This window comes from Nestor notabilis, unplaced genomic scaffold (assembly GCF_000696875.1).
Source record: "Nestor notabilis isolate BGI_N333 unplaced genomic scaffold, ASM69687v1 scaffold32697, whole genome shotgun sequence".
Classification (NCBI taxonomy): domain Eukaryota; kingdom Metazoa; phylum Chordata; class Aves; order Psittaciformes; family Psittacidae; genus Nestor; species Nestor notabilis.
In genome coordinates, this window is record NW_009937447.1 from 2370 (window position 1) to 16370 (window position 14001).

The 14001-nt window shown below is 36.5% G+C and overlaps 1 protein-coding gene across 1 annotated transcript in view; it reads left to right on the plus strand.

Annotated features, from left to right (window-relative positions):
* PRMT7 (protein arginine methyltransferase 7) overlaps positions 1–14001 on the plus strand; it is a 15763-nt gene that overhangs the window by 1568 nt on the left and 194 nt on the right. Inside the window, exons 3-17 of the mRNA XM_010018835.1 lie at positions 158–307; positions 1189–1297; positions 1630–1742; positions 2947–3188; positions 3334–3511; positions 4307–4434; positions 5206–5344; positions 5824–5907; positions 7153–7200; positions 8314–8403; positions 9052–9213; positions 11247–11321; positions 12102–12262; positions 13351–13447; positions 13998–14001. The exon at positions 13998–14001 is cut by the window's right edge and continues 194 nt beyond it. Coding sequence (XP_010017137.1) covers positions 158–307; positions 1189–1297; positions 1630–1742; positions 2947–3188; positions 3334–3511; positions 4307–4434; positions 5206–5344; positions 5824–5907; positions 7153–7200; positions 8314–8403; positions 9052–9213; positions 11247–11321; positions 12102–12262; positions 13351–13447; positions 13998–14001 — 1780 coding nt within the window. The remainder of the gene's footprint in view (positions 1–157; positions 308–1188; positions 1298–1629; positions 1743–2946; positions 3189–3333; positions 3512–4306; positions 4435–5205; positions 5345–5823; positions 5908–7152; positions 7201–8313; positions 8404–9051; positions 9214–11246; positions 11322–12101; positions 12263–13350; positions 13448–13997) is intronic.

Here is a 14001-nt window from a genome sequence, read left to right on the forward strand (position 1 = left end):
ACATGAATCTTATTATTATTTGCTCCAGAAAATATATTGCATTTGTTTCTTACTTACGCATTTGTTATTTGTAGCATATGCTGTAAATAGCTGAGTGAAAAGTATAAACGAATAAAAGGTTATTTATTTATTCATTTATTTATTTTCTTCTCCACAGAATGAGAAATATTACCAAGGTATTCGTGCTGCAGTGAGCAGAGTAAAAGAAAGAGGTGAGAAAGCAATTGTTCTGGACATAGGGACTGGCACAGGACTTCTGTCTATGATGGCAGCTTCAGCAGGTGCAGATTTCTGCTATGCAGTTGAGGTGAGCATTTGTTGTGGGTTGCACATACTTCTGCAGTCGTGTTCATAGCCTTTTTTAGACCACCTGTGCAGTTGTTCTGTCTGCATGATCAGTGGAGTAGATACACTTGCTGTTTTGTATTGTGGCTTCTGAAGTGCAAGTTTGATACTTATATGTGTCAAAACAACTTAAGTCTTACAAGAATATAATTGAAAAGGTACAACACACTTTTAATTTTTAGGACAGTTTCTGTAAATGTACAGATCAAAATTGCCAAGTGAAGTTTTACAGTATTCTGTCTTCTCTACTTCTTATCAAAACTCAAGTGTAATATGGAAAACTTTAACCAAGCTTTTAAAAAATCTGTTCTTTAACCATATTGCTGATCTTTATAAATTTCAGGTCTTGGAGGTGGGTTCTCGACCACTTAATCATACCATGGCCCACATCGTAATAAAGAGACTGTCCCATCAACTCACTTTCCATATCTTCATGATTAGATAGAGCATCTCCTTTTTTTATTGGCAGTTAAGAAACATCCTGATGGTCATTAGTAGTGATTACTGATATTAAGGATAACAACAGGAACATTTTGGCCATTTCAGCTTCTTTTTAACACATTTGAATAAACAAAGAGAAGGTTCACTTGTCTGTAGGTCATAGTTGAAAGAGTGCTGTGTGATTTTTATCCAGGCAGAAATCTACTGGGTTTGTCTTGTTTTGTTTTGTTGGTTTTTTTTTAATTAGGGTTCATTGCTGTCTTGTTCCATGGTAATGAACTTCAAACAGGGAAAGATTCAGAAGATGTGAAGTTTTTGCATTACTGCATTTTGTGTTTGTGTCCTTTCATTTCTAAAAGCTAATCACAGCTTACCAGTTTGTTATGCTCTTGGTATTTACAGGTTTTCAAGCCCATGGCTGATGCTGCTGTGAAGATAGTGGAGAAAAATGGTTTTTGTGATAAGATCAAGGTAATCAACAAGCACTCCACTGAAGTCACAGTTGGTCCAGGTGAGAAAAATAGGCTAGGGTTAAAAAAATTGGCAAGTATTTTAAAATCTTAAGGCGTATGTCTTATTCTTATTTTTACATGGTTTTAATTGAAACAATCAAATCCTTAACTCTCTAAAAAGTAACATTGAAAATTTACTTCAAAAGGGAGTGTTGTGTATCAGTAGTCATTTGTATTTCATAGTAAACTTCTAAAGGAGAACAGATTGCAGTCCTCAGGAGGTCCTCTTACAGGGATACATTTTTTAAATTGCTTGTGTTTTCAGGATAGCATCTCCTTGAAAGACTTTTATATAAGTCTTAATATTAAAATATTAAATTCTGCCTTTTAGATGGAGATATGCAATGTCGTGCAAACATCCTGGTAACAGAACTGTTTGATACAGAGCTGATAGGAGAAGGGGCTTTACCAACCTATGAGCATGCTCACAAGTATCTTGTACAGGTAAGAAAATAGTCATTGATAGTATGTCACATTTATCCCTAGAGAACCTTTTCTGTCTTTTTTGGACTAGGGTAGAGATTGTACTTGGTTTAGGCTTCTGTATCCTTTGTGAATGCACCATCAGCTGTGTTAAGTTATTTATTCAGTAAATAATTTACTGCATTCATTCCTAGCTGTTGGAGTTCATATTGTAAATTACAGGCTCTGAAATGACACTTAGTTGCTTTCTATTAAAACCATTAACTTTCTGGTTAATAAATGTCTTTCTGAAAGGCATCCAGTTCTGATTTGGAGCTTTCCTTAGTAGTTTGTTCCAAGATGTTCTAAAAATGACATTTCCTTTCTAGATTTGATGGCTTTCACCTCCCTGGCATGGGTTCATGTTTGGTTTGTTTTTTTTTCAAAGGAGGTCTTGCTAATCTGCATGTTTTTTTTCCTATGGAAATACTTTAAACACTGTAATCAAATTGATACTTTTTTTTTTTTTAATATAATCTATTGGTATAATTTTAGTGTTTCCACTTTCACTCTTTCTAATTTTTTCCTTTAATTAAAATGGGGATGGCAAAACTTTATTTAGGTTTCTAGGTTTCATTTCACCAGTTTACATGTGAAGACAAGAGCATTCCATAACTTTTTGCTGGTCTGCATATATGGTTCTGAACAATAATTAGACTTTTTGTAAAAGTGTTGTTCTTGGAGTCTGCTCTTAGCTCTTAGTTTTAGAACAACTTACATGTTTTCTGCTCTTTAAACATAGATACAAAGTTGTCTTTGCATAAGTATTTGAGCCATTATTTTTCTTATTTACCCGCCATGATGACAAACTCTGTTTTCATGTTGATAGCTTAGTACTTTTCTGCTTTGAGAAGCTTAAGAAAAATCTCTTGATTCAGAATGAGAATGGACATGCAAGTTTAACTAAGGCTAGAAAAATGATAATGTTGCATGTTTATTAAAGTAACCTGGCCTTGCTGAGTCATACTGAACAGGGTAGATAACGTGTATTGTACTTCACAGTTACAGAGACAAAAAGAAAATGCTCTGATGGTACAGAAGTCTCTGAAATCATTTGTGTGTCAGATTTCAAAGCTCCCAGGCGAGCTTTTCTTTAAATTGTTTCACATTTCAGTTGATTTAATTCTCATGCATGTTACTAAGTCAGACTTGTTGAATGCTTTTACCTTTTGTTCTAAACACTCAGGAAGGATGTGAGGCAGTGCCTCACAGGGCAACAGTGTATGTCCAATTAGTGGAATCCAAAAGAATGTGGGCCTGGAACAAACTATTTCCTGTTCATGTCGAAGCAGAGGATGGTGAAAAAATTATTGTCTCCCCTTCAGAAATGGAGAACTGTCCAGGTGTTCCTTCTGTTTGTGATATCCAACTGAACCAGATGCCTTCAAGTGACTTCACTGTCCTTAGTGATGTGATAACAATGTTCAGGTAAGGCAGGCATTGTTTTGTTCAAAATAGAATTTTCCTGTTAATGCCTTTTATATAAGTTCTGTATTCAGCTTAGGAAGCTAATGAGAACTTCTGAAGAATCTGAACTAGTATTTCTTTTTACAATTTTCCTGCTTCTCCACAGTGTGGATTTCAGCAAGCCAGTAAGGAGTGCTTCTACCTACTATAGAGTGCAGCTGGAGCCTGTAAAATCTGGCAAGGCACAAATCGTACTTTCCTGGTGGGATATTGATATGGACCCCTCTGGGATGATAAATTGCACAATGGCTCCATACTGGGTAAAACCGACTTCCTCTTTCCAGGTAAAATACCGAGCCTTTGGATACTATCATCAGATTACTGTCAGTAATTATTTTGAGTAAAGGCCATACTGGGTGTTTTATGCTTCTGTCTCTTGAACTGTATAGGAACTTTGCTAATGTTTTATGTATTGAAATATGCTAAATAAGCAAATCACAGAAATGTTAACTATATTATATGCCCATTTTAGGTTTTCTTTAATGTAAAACTTAAGCTTTACATTAAAGCTTACATTTAAAAATTGCAGTTTGTCCTCCAGATATTTTTCTCTTATTTCTTTGACTTTCAAGAAATGAAATATTTCCACATATTTTTCTCTATCTAGTCTCTATGTCTGGTCAGAACATTAATCTATGGTTTGCTTCCATGTAGTTCTGTTAAACTTCCAAATAAGTGTTAAGTTTATGGTAATAATAAAAAAAGCTGGTGTGGGAAAATGCTGGGTTGATACTCAATAATTAGAGGAAGAGGAGATCACTATTAAATCAGATTCCTGGTTTTTATATGAATGTATTTACTAGTAGGATGAACTTAGTCAAAAGCAAGCTATAAAATGATTGCACTTACTGTGTTTGAGAATAAAATTTGAAACTATCAAGCTTTGGGGCATTCAGTCAACTCTAGAATGACCAGTCACCTTGGAATATTTGCAATGCAGAAAATAACATTAATAAATGCCAAGTGTATTTTGGTTTTGTTTTTGTTTGATTAAAATACAGGCTTAGCTAGTTCAGCAAGCCAGTGGTCTCACTTCTAAATGAAAAAGTTCTAAGGCTTTGTTTATCAATCCTTTTCAGTGGCGAGATCACTGGATGCAGTGTGTGTATTTTCTTCCAAATGAGGAGCCAGTTCTCCAGGGTGAGAAGTTGTACCTGACTGCTAGTCGTGATGAGTACTCTTTGTGGTATAAGCTGCAGAAAGCCAGGTAACAATAGATGTGTGTTAGAAAGGGCAGTATTCCAAGCTCAAGTATTTGCAGCTCTTGGAGCAGCTATTCTGTAGAAGAGCAAGAAAAGAACCTAAAGATGAGAAAATTACTAAAAGCCAATTCATGGGCAGTGCACAGCTGAATTAAACGTTATACATGAAATGACAGTTGCGGTTTGGACTGCAGGCTCCTGCTTTATACCTGCTAGCATTATGTGACACAGAAACAATGAACAGTCACGGCTGGTTCCTGGATACTCTAAAATACAGCTCAGCTGAGATGACGTATGGTTAAATGAGCAAAATAACTGCCATTCTGTCTGTCTCCATTTTCTGTTTTCCTAGTCAGCGCTGCCTTTTTGACATTAATGCATTTTGCTCAAAAAAGAGCTTAATCATGTTGATTGTGATGACAATAGCAGCTAACATTTTTAAAAGTCAGTGACAGCTTTAAAAGTTAATGTCTGAATTTTATGTGCTTTTTTTATGTAGGAATCCAAATCGAAGCCTAAAATACCTAACCGTTAGAATTGGTGGGAAAGTTTGGGGGGTTCTTGGTTTCGTCTTTTAAAAAAGGTGTAAATTGGCCCTTTCTCTTCATTTGGAAAAGCAAAACTACAAAAGTTCCTGGAGAACTAGTAAATTTGAACAAGTAACAGTGCAGTCCATATGCACTGATGTGCATACTAGACAAAATGCATAAATGTATCTCTTTGCAAAAACATGTTACTGATGCCGTAATTGATGCTTCATTGAATTATTTTTCCAGAGAAGAGGAGAACAAAGCAGATGTTCGTGTTGAGAGTCCTGTTTGTAGATGCCAGGCTCATCTTCTTTGGAATAGACCACGCTTTGGGCAATTAAATGATAAGAACCGAACACACCAATACGTCAAGTCTCTGATGAAAGTGAGTGCATGTTGCCTTTACGTGTTTTGGCTTCTCTGATAACTGCATATATTGTTTATTTGCTGTAATTATTTATGGAATGTGTTTCTCCCTTGCTAAAGGACTTCACTCACAAAGTGTATCAGTATATGTAAGTTATATTTTGTCATCAAAATGATACTTCTTTTTTTTTAATTGTAAGCAGCCAGTTTTGCATAGAAATCTGTAACAGCTCTGTGTGTTTATTAGGAGTATTGGTAGTTGAATAAAGACACCCAGAACATTTATGTGCAAACTTTTTCTGACCTAAAAAAAGTGGATTACATGAACATTTCTTGCAGTGTTCTTTTCTGATTGAACTGGTTATATTAATCACTGATTCTCCCAGTCCTTATTTGATACCAAGTGCATAAAGTGAGAAAAAGCACCACCAAAATGCCTAGAATTTGGAAACTTTTTCATCTGGACTAGGAATAACAATGACTGTTTGTTTTCTGTAGGTTCTGAAAGCAGATAGTGTTTGCCTTTGTGTTAGTGATGGCAGTCTGCTGCCTGTGCTGGCTCACTATCTTGGAGCAAAGCAGGTACAGTACTTACTGTTTTTCTGATCTTTGTGTTTTCACTTGGTATTTATTTCTCTCATAGTTCAGTATTTCTGGACCATTATTTAATTATTTCCAATGCTTCTTCAGTAACTAGTGAGAAAGAGGCTTCTGTTATGTTCAAGTGGAGGTTAAATTCATATCTGATCAAGCTGAAGTCCAGGGAGGGAGGGGATATTTACAAGTTCTGGTATTTACCGTTGTGTAGCCTTGAGTGCAAGTGGTGTTCCTCACTGCCCACTGATTCTGCTTGCTTGCCATTGATCTTGTATCTCAGTGCTTTTGGAAATAATCTTTCTACTGACCTAAATGTTTGGCAGGTTTTTTTCTTCTTTTATGTTTACAATTCCCTAATTATGTTTATTATCTAATCTAAAGTGGAAGGTCTGTAACAGCAAGATAGGAAGCAGTAAGAATACTGAGTCTGTGTATAAATGAGAGCTGATAGCTGCCTGGCTGTCTCGCTTAGGTATATACCTTACTTAATGTGTTCTCTCATGGGGATCTTGAAAGTAAAATGTATTACAGTTGCATAGAATATCTGGGAATGTGTAATGTAATATCCTGAGGAAGATGCCAGGCAATTCGTAGAAATGAATAACCATGCTGAGTTAAACCAGTAATCCATGGCTCCTGTAATTTTGCCATTAGTAGTGGCTAGTCACAGACAACTACTAAGGAGAGAGGAAATGAATAGGGCAGACAGACTTACATAATACTCTCCTAGCCCTGTAGCAGCCTATTGCCTAACTATTCATCAGTTTTGAATAAAACCTAATTTTTTCTTGTTTTAAAAGGCTGGTGTGCTGCATTACGCATCTGAGCTCTTCCTGGCTGATACAGTCAGATCATGTTAAAAAATGCTTACAAAAGAGTAAGCACTACTGGAGGGTGGTTCAGCACAATGGCAATATCTTTGTGTTTGTTCAGGAGTAAACGTATGCCTAGAGCAAGTGTTAATATACTATGTGCATCTTAAAAATGGAAAATAAGTATCTGCTTTCTGTTCAGGATTTTCATGTATGGCTGCAAAACCAGCATTATTTAGCCTGTTGTTAGGGGGGATGGTTTTGGTGTTAAAAAGGTGCATGACCATGGATTAGATGCATGGTTCTTAAGAACTGTGTTCACTAGGGCATCAAAGTTGTTCCTTCATTGTTTGTTTACGTATTCTTTTAATTAAAAATCATAAAGCTAGTTTGACTAACTGTTTTATATTTTCTTTAGGTATTTACATTAGAGAACTCTGCCGTGTCCTCTTCTGTCATGGAAAAAGTGAGTCTTCAGTTTCCTGTTAAAGCAGTACATGAATTCATGGCATTTCTAAGGCCAGAGTTGATGCCTTTGATTGTCCTTGCATCAATTGCTTAGAGATTAAATCAATTTAATGAAAGTATTTGATCATACAGTTTGACAACACTGTGGGAGGTGGGATATGTTGGATGGGAGGAGTTCGTTCTTTTTCCTGGTATTTGTAGAGAGCTTTCTGCAGATACTTGGAGCAATACATCTTGTTGGAGGTAAATTCAGTCTCACAGCTTTAGCCACAAGCTGAATAGGCCTGCGGGGAAGTTGAGCTGAGCAGAGGGAATTATGGTTGTCAGTGCTTGATCTCTCCTTGCAGATGCCTGTTGGCTTGTTTGCTTAAGCTGCTGCTCTGCTGCATTCATTCCATTGGTGATAAAAGCCCAGGGTTTCTGAGAGCAGAGTGTGAGAACACCTGTTTTACCAGACAGGTGGCATCTAGCAGTACGGTCCTGCAGCTAAGTATGCTGTTTGGATATTAGGAGACAGTAGGCAGTGGGTCTTAACCACTGGCAATGTTTCAGCTGCTGCCTTGGGGTAGAGCTCAGAAGACCCTGCCAGTGGAGTGGAGAAGCAGCTAGTGCCCAAGAAGTGACTGGAAGCAGCTTCCTGAAGTCACCATTCCGTGTCTCTTTTAGTTGGCACTATATGTTTCAAAGAGGTCTGTCCCAGCCTGTGACTTTGGGGTACAAAACATGAACAATAGGCCAACTAGGATGCAAACCTAGTCTCAAACAGAAGCCAAACATGCAATGTATCCATAGGTGAAGTGATTTTTATCTCTCTTGGCTGTCCTTCCCATGTTCTTCAAAGTAAAAACGAATGAAGGTGAGGCAACTTTTGTGTTACCTGCCTTTTTATGTACTTAACTGAAGGAATATGCAGGGCATGTGCTTTAGTTCACTAGGTGTGACATGTTGGCTATAAGTGCATGCACACGTCAAGAACAGACTTGTATCATCCTAATGAGTTACGGTAGGCAGTATTTTTAAGAATTTTATCTTTTTTTTTTAAATAAAGTGTTTTGTATGGGTTTGAGTCTCAACTGTAGCTTTTGATAAAGACAGTATGCTACTTCTTCAGTTTTTTAAAGCAAATCATCTTGAAGATAAAATCAAAATAATAGAAGCACGTCCTGAGTTGCTGACATCTTCTCATTTGGAAGATAAAAAGGTATGTTACAGTTGTCCAATACTGAATTTCAGTGGGGAGCAGAAGGTGAAAATGAATCTTGCTTTCCTACTGTAACCACAATGAATCCGATTATATCCCAGTTCATATAAAATATAATGAGTAATGGTTCAGACCTTGTCACACTAAAGCTAAATGACACTACAAAACTATGGGAGGGTTTTTCCTTGGTTTTGAAAGGGTATTACTTTCCCTTACTGCATAATCTACACCAATTGTTAAGGCAGTTAAACTGGTTTAACTGCATATGTGCTACTAGGCTGTAGCTCTCCTTTCTAAAGCCACTCAGAAGATTGCAGTCTATTTGGAGGTACTGACATCCTTAAATTAAAAATTTCAAAATTCTTTGGCTGTCGTTACAAAGCCTTCCAATTTAAAACTGCGATATTTTCTCTCAAGCTTTGTTTCAGGAAAATTCATCTTAAAATTTGCGAACTAAACCCACAGAAAGATGTCCATTGTGCAGTGTATGTGCTATGCAGTAATTAAATCCTTACGGAGCAGTAAAAGTTTTTATCTAGATGACTTCAGTGGCTATATTGCATTATCGACTATTGAAGATACAAACAGCTTATGTTATTAAGCTGTTGTTCTCTATTATAATGCTTTTTACCTCCTTCCTTTGCCAAGATTTCTGTTCTTGTGGGAGAGCCATTTTTTACTACAAGTTTGTTGCCATGGCATAACCTGTATTTCTGGTATGCCAGAACAGCTATGACCAGTCACCTTACCAGCGACGTCACTATCCTACCTCAGTCTGCTTCTTTGCACATGATGATTGTGGAATTTCAGGTGAGATTGTTTAGAACTATCTGCTTGGTATTTATATACAAATCCACTTAAAATTGAGCATGCTTCCAGGGTTTTTTAACAGCAAATTTATCTCACCGTAATGCTGTTCACTTCAATTGATGTTTTGTACTTGCCACCTGAGAAAAGAATATTTGACATCTTGAAGATGAGTTTTTCTATTTCAGCCATCTCTTGTCAGAAAATTACCTCAAGTATTATTATTATTTTAAATGAAAGGGGTGAATGTTTTAAAATAAGTACTTTTATAATTAATATGCAAACTTTTTTCCAGTATTTGAAGTGAGGGAACTCTTTAGTCTGAAATTATGTAACTAAAATACACATATCTGCAAAAAAAATTGCAATGAGTTTTCACATAAACATAACCTTCAGTTTATCTGTTAAAATTGCTAAGTCTTTTCTCTCTTTTCTTCCGTCTGGCTCACCAGCTGTGTAGTTTTGCGTCTGAGCCTTCTCTCCCTACCAGTTTCCTTATTCGAATGCTCTTTAACCTTGTTGTTTCACTTCCGCCTTTGATTTGTGCATGTGAACATATGTATGCTCCTTTTCCCTCTGAGACTAATCAACGACACTACATATTGTTACGTACCTTTCGGTTTTCTGCAAATATGTAGAGAGTTTAAATACATACTGAGTAAATAATGTAAATCTGAACCTGGTAATAGGAAGCAGATGTTTAATCAACAGTAATCAGATTGAAATAATATCTAGAAGTTTTACTTCCCTAGAACTCAAAGCATCTTCTAAGAAAGTAAGCATTATTCTTTTCATGCTCCGGATGAGGAAACTGAAGCATGCAGAGTGATGGCTGAAAATCACTCAGCATCTGGCAGCAGAATGTAGAGTAACAGTCATGTCTCCTATTTTACACTTCTAGGTACAGGGTTTATGTTCAGAGATAATTCCACAAAGCTGTTTTGGTAGAACATTTAAGTTGTGTTATGGTCCATTAAGCTATTCCAAATGCTATTGGTTTAATTTTACATTTTCCTCTTTGTTCAGTGGTGAATCTGGACTTGAAGCCTTTAATCTGTGGGGTTTTTTAAATAATCTCTGCATTTAACAGTTTTTTGTTAGGCAGAAGGGACAGACATGGTGGTGTAAGGTATTCTGCAGAACTGGTTCTTCAGGCTGTTCTGTCTTGTCAGGATAGGAGTATGTCATTACAGTTAAGCAGTTGGCAAAAGCTAGATTCAGGAGAAAGAATTGGACAAAATGGCTTCAGTTATAAACTTACTTAGCCCACAACTGCATTTAGGGAGCAGGATGCTACGTATCTGCATAGTTCTATCAGGTATACCAGTCAGAGATTCTTCATAGTCACTCTAGTTCATGCTGTATTCGGGCATAAATTAGAACACTATTTATGTAAATATATAGTAGTCCGGCTGCTGTTTTGTAACGCAGGAACATTTGTGGTTGCTAGGTGCAACAATGAACAGGGAATAAAATGTGTACGTCTACAGCTAGTGAATGTTCTTGTTCTATTAATGCAGTGTAAGAAAAGGCAGAAGTTGAACTGAACCCTTGTCTGTCCATTGGATTGGTAAAGTCAATGAGAGACGTGGCATGAAGTGCCTAAAATGACTTTGCTAATCTTTGGAGTGCTAAAGGAAAGTATGGTAGTCCAGTGGGCTGTAGGATGTTTCACGCAACTGGGAGCACTTAGCTGTGCTGGGTAGTAGAAAAGGGGAGGGGTAGCTGTAAAGGTTTAATCTTAGCAAATCCATACCTACTTTAAAGTAAACTGTGCATAGAGATGGTAGGAAATGTGGCAGATTCTTTAGAAGAGTTGAAAACAGTGGCTAAAAAGATTATGTGACTTGCAAAATATTTTCCTAGAATTATACTGTCTTCTGATCTTTGCAGTAGTCCTAATGGTTTAGGAATGTGTAAGATAGTAAAGTGTCTTTATCTGGCTTGTTATGAAATGTCTTATCTGCAGCTAAAATTATCTTAAGATCTCCTATTTCCTTTAATAAAGCAAATCAAAATCCTGATTTGTTTTTTAGGACTTATGGAGAATCCGGAGCCCATGTGGCACCTGTGAAGGTTTTGATGTCCAGACCATGGATGATATGATTAACGTAAGAAAACCGAAAACAGTTTCAGCTCAAGTCTCAACAAAACTGAACTTACTTGAAAAAGTATTTAGTGACTGTTGAAAAACTTGTATGTTGGGCAGAACAGCACTGGCTTAGTTTCTCATAAATAAGGTGGCTATTCAGTTCTTGCAAAACAGTAACTTCTGTGGCATGGATTTTGAGTTAGAATGTTTCTTCTCATTTGTCAAGCTCATCAGTACTTTGCACTCTTTTGAAAATACTTCATTCAAAAAGAAAAATACTGTTCTCAAAATTTTATTCTGAGCTTGAAATCAAATTACCTGGGAGTTGTTCATAGATGCATTGTGCTGCCCTTACTTGCCCTTGCAGGTACTTTCGAAAGATAAAAAGGCTTTTTGACTTTAGGTTAATATATATGGAAAGTGAGATTTATTTGCATCAATTTCTAGAGCTGTATTGTAGATATCCATGTTTCAGTTAGCCATTTAGATGACTGTAAGCATTGTGGAGGAGTACAGCCAGTTCTAGAGTAGAATTCTTCCCAACGGAGAAGAAAAGTTAAATGCTTTGTATTTTGAAATCCCCTGTTTCTGTTTCGCAACTGAAGACCATAGTTCTAGCCATTAGTTCATGCATGTAGTACATGTTTTCCCTTGTGCCTAAGAAGTGCAGTCCTGTCCTCTGGCAGCTTTATTGCTTAAACGCTCTGGGTTCAGGACACATAATTAACTTGAACACAAGGACTGTTTGCCTTTGGATTGGTTTTTGGTTTCAGATAGTTTTATTATTTTCTTTCTTCAGAATTCTCTGAATTTTAGGGAATCCAAGGAAGCAGAACCTCATCCTCTGTGGGAATATCCTTGCAAGTCACTCTCTGACCCCCAAAAAGTTTTGACATTTGACTTCAGAAAGACTGTACCACAACATTGCCTTAGCACAGAGGGTTCTGTAAATCTTTTTCGGTGAGTTTTCTCATTGCAAATAATATTCTTGTCATCATCTATTTTTTTACCTTGTATTCAAACTCTTAGTGTATTACATTTGACTAATGGGAACATACTTGACAGTATGACAATATTTTTAATAATGTGACCTACAGTTCTGGAAGTCACTCTGACACAAATTTCTTGCGGCTGTTCACAGTAGGCTGTAATAAGAAGGGTAATTTCTTAGATAATGTAGTTGTATTTCAAAAATAACATCTTTTCTAGATGTTTCTATGATTTAGAACTTAACTAGATTAATTTATAGTTTAGAGAAAATAAACGATTTTCTGGATGATTTAATCTTTCCGTTTGTTCCCTGTTGCTGAGTTCTTGCAGAAAAAGTTCCTATTTAGCTTTCAAAATCATTCTGTTTAATATCTTTAAAGTGTACACTGTTCTTCCTTTTAACTATGATTCTGACAATCTTCATATTTGTCACATATCTTCTGAGATATTTTTTGCTATATTCTGTTCAAACTTGAAATGCTGTTAAGAATTAAAAACCAGGGGAAAGGTATTTTTAACTATCTGTAGCTTATGTAACTCAAACACTGCTGTAATTATACATTTCTCTTTGTGAAGCAAAATTCAAGGTTTCAAGAAATCTAGAGCCATCTACAGGTCTCTGTGCCTCCGCACCCATAGTTATAGGCAACACACTAGCGTGACCTCTGCTCCTTGTGGAGCAGACACTTGAAGTGAGATGGTTTGTGTGGTAAATACTTCCTCAGAATTCAGAAACCGTAGATGCTGCAGTCTCTAAAGGAAGTATTCTCCAAATACACCACATAATTTATGCCACATTATCAAATGCCTGTTAAATGAATGTGATTTTGAGCAGATATAGTTATGACATATTCTTCTCTTGTCTTTTTTAGATTTCGTATCTGCAAACACTTTAAAAGTTGCTACCCATTTACCAAATCATTCAGCTGTTGAACTTTTTTTTAAGGAAACAAATTAGTCATGCTTTTACAGCTCTCACCTAAACTATGTGAGGAATGGGTGCAGCATTTAAACTGTCAGTATAAATTAACAGGTTTTGATCCTCCACCTTTCCCCAGGAAAGGAAAGAGCCATGGAGCAGTTCTGTGGATGGAATATCATCTTGCTGCTGATATCTCTGTTAGTACAGGACTGGTGCAAATTTCAAATGACAAGGTAATTCTTCAATCTAATTCATTATGCCAAAGTCTGTAGGATTACAGTGCTGAAAAATGGGTCTTTGATGGCCGTGCTTGGTTTATGTAGTACTCTTTGTTATGCTGTTTGAATACTATGTAGACAGAACTAGTGGGACTACCTGATCATATATTTAGGGGGAGCAGATGTACCTTGAAATGGGAGAGTCTGGATTGAATCCATGTGCTCCCATAGTTTGGAACCACATTCAGAACTTAAATAAGGTGCTAGGTCAAAGTAGAATTTATTCATACTTCTTTCTCAGTTTAACAAAAGCAGAAATTTTGAGAGGAAAGAGTATTTTTAGTATTCTATCTAAATATTCTTTGTCCAGATCCATTTTTTCCTTTACAACTTCACTGTGCATATGTTATTTTAAGTTGCGTGTTCCTATAATGGAACGGATGGCAATAGAAGTGATCACTATGTGATCATTGTATAGTGGACTGGGAACAAGAATGCTTACTGTATATTACTGCCTAGTAATAAGATCACAGGTTTTGACTGCTTTCACTTGTATCTCCTGTAGGGGA